General features: G+C 41.1%; 1 protein-coding gene across 1 annotated transcript; it reads right to left on the bottom strand.

Moving 5' to 3' along the window:
- Window positions 1–454: 454 nt before the first annotated feature.
- LOC138384048 (olfactory receptor 52B4-like) lies at window positions 455–1,399 on the bottom strand. The gene has a single exon (XM_069469315.1). The coding sequence runs from the start codon at window positions 1,397–1,399 to the stop codon at window positions 455–457; it is 945 nt and encodes a 314-aa protein (XP_069325416.1).
- Window positions 1,400–1,677: the final 278 nt, after the last annotated feature.

Here is a 1,677-nt window from a genome sequence, read left to right as displayed (position 1 = left end):
AGGCAAAAATTTGAATATTTAGGGTACATTTGGAACAATGTCAGAAGAAATGTCTGTGAGAAGAATAAAACAACTGCAAGTATTCAAAGTTAAAACACATCAGAAAATAATATTTCAGCAATTATACAGAAGGAACTAATGTCTCCAGCTCGTATGCAATATCCAGTCTAAGGTTAGAGTGGTATAAGTGACTTCAAGAAGTAAACTAATCTAGTTCTCAACTTTGTGAATGAGAAAACTAAGCACCCAAAAACACTCATATCTAATGACTGATTAGAGTTTTTGGATGAAACATGAACCAAAACTGCCCTAATGCAATTGCTCTAGAGACACCAATAGATGAAGTCATTTGACTAGTTTCTCAGGTATACTTTCCGATATCCCGATGACAAAGCTCACCTCTCATGCATGGAGAAAATTATGAAGAAAAGTACGTTAGTTTACATCATCACATTCATTTCTGCTTTGTAAAGAACACATGAATCACCTGGTCCCGGATCTGTTTGGTCTTGATCCCATAAATGATGGGATTCAGCATAGGTGGAGCCAAAATGTAGACATTGGCCAGCAGGACATGGATATAAGGTAAGATGTGATGTCCAAATCGCTGTGTGAGGACTGAGAAGATGCCAGGCCCATAAAAAAGGATGATGACACAGACATGAGAACCACATGTATTGAGAGCTTTGCGGCGAGCATCTTGGGAAGGGATGCGGAACACAGCACAAAGAATCAGCACATAAGAAGTAAAAATTAGCAAAACGTCCAAGACCAAGGTTGACATTAGCACAAAAACACCATACCAGATGTTTACTCGGATGTCATCACAGGAAACATGGGCCAAGACAATGTCCTTACAGGCAGTGTTTGGGAGGATGTTACTTTTGCAGAAAGTCAATCTTTTCAGAAGAAATATTATGGGGAAAATTGTACTATAACTTCTCAGAAATACAATCACACCAATTTTTCCAACAAGGGTACGTGTAAGAATAGTGGTGTACCTCAGCGGGTAGCATATGGCAATGTAGCGGTCAAACGCCATCACCAGCAAGATCCCTGATTCATAGATGAAAGTAGAAGAGAGGAAGAAGACCTGAGTGATGCAGCGATCCAGGGAGATCTCCCCAGCTTGGAACCAGAACAGGGCCAAGGCCTGAGGGACTATGCACGTGGAGAGGACAAGGTCTGTTGTTGCCAGCATGCAGAGGAACAGGTACATGGGCTCATGGAGGCTGCGCTTTGTGAGGATAATGAAGATGAGCAGACTGTTCCCAAGCAGGGCAGTGACATAGGAAATGAAGAAGGGGATGGAAATCCACATGTGCTGGTCCTCTAGGCCGGGGATGCCCAGCAAACGGAAGACTGTGTGGCTAACACCAGTGTGGTTTGCGGTAGTCATGCCTGGGGAAAACTTTCAGGACCTCACCTCCTATTCAGAGATAGCAGAAAATTCAGATTACACTCAAATATTTCCTCTGATGTCACATAGTGCTTTTGGCACCTACCTGATCCCATTCCATTATGAGGATGCCAGGAGCTATATTATAGAAAGACGAACAAGTCATGGCTTATTCTACTAATGAAATCTTAATCACAAAAACAAGACACACATAATGAAAGAAAATAAAATGATTAAGTTAATATCTTAATTGTACAAAATAAAACTCATACAATAAC

This window comes from Eulemur rufifrons, chromosome 6, assembly GCF_041146395.1.
Source record: "Eulemur rufifrons isolate Redbay chromosome 6, OSU_ERuf_1, whole genome shotgun sequence".
Lineage (NCBI taxonomy): Eukaryota > Metazoa > Chordata > Mammalia > Primates > Lemuridae > Eulemur > Eulemur rufifrons.
Note: the sequence above shows the minus strand (reverse complement) of the source record. Positions and strands in the feature narration are given on the sequence as shown.

Bases quoted from the DNA above. Each gene is read 5' to 3' on its own strand.
- LOC138384048 (XM_069469315.1), bottom strand. From the start codon at position 1,399: ATGACTACCGCAAACCACACTGGTGTTAGCCACACAGTCTTCCGTTTG.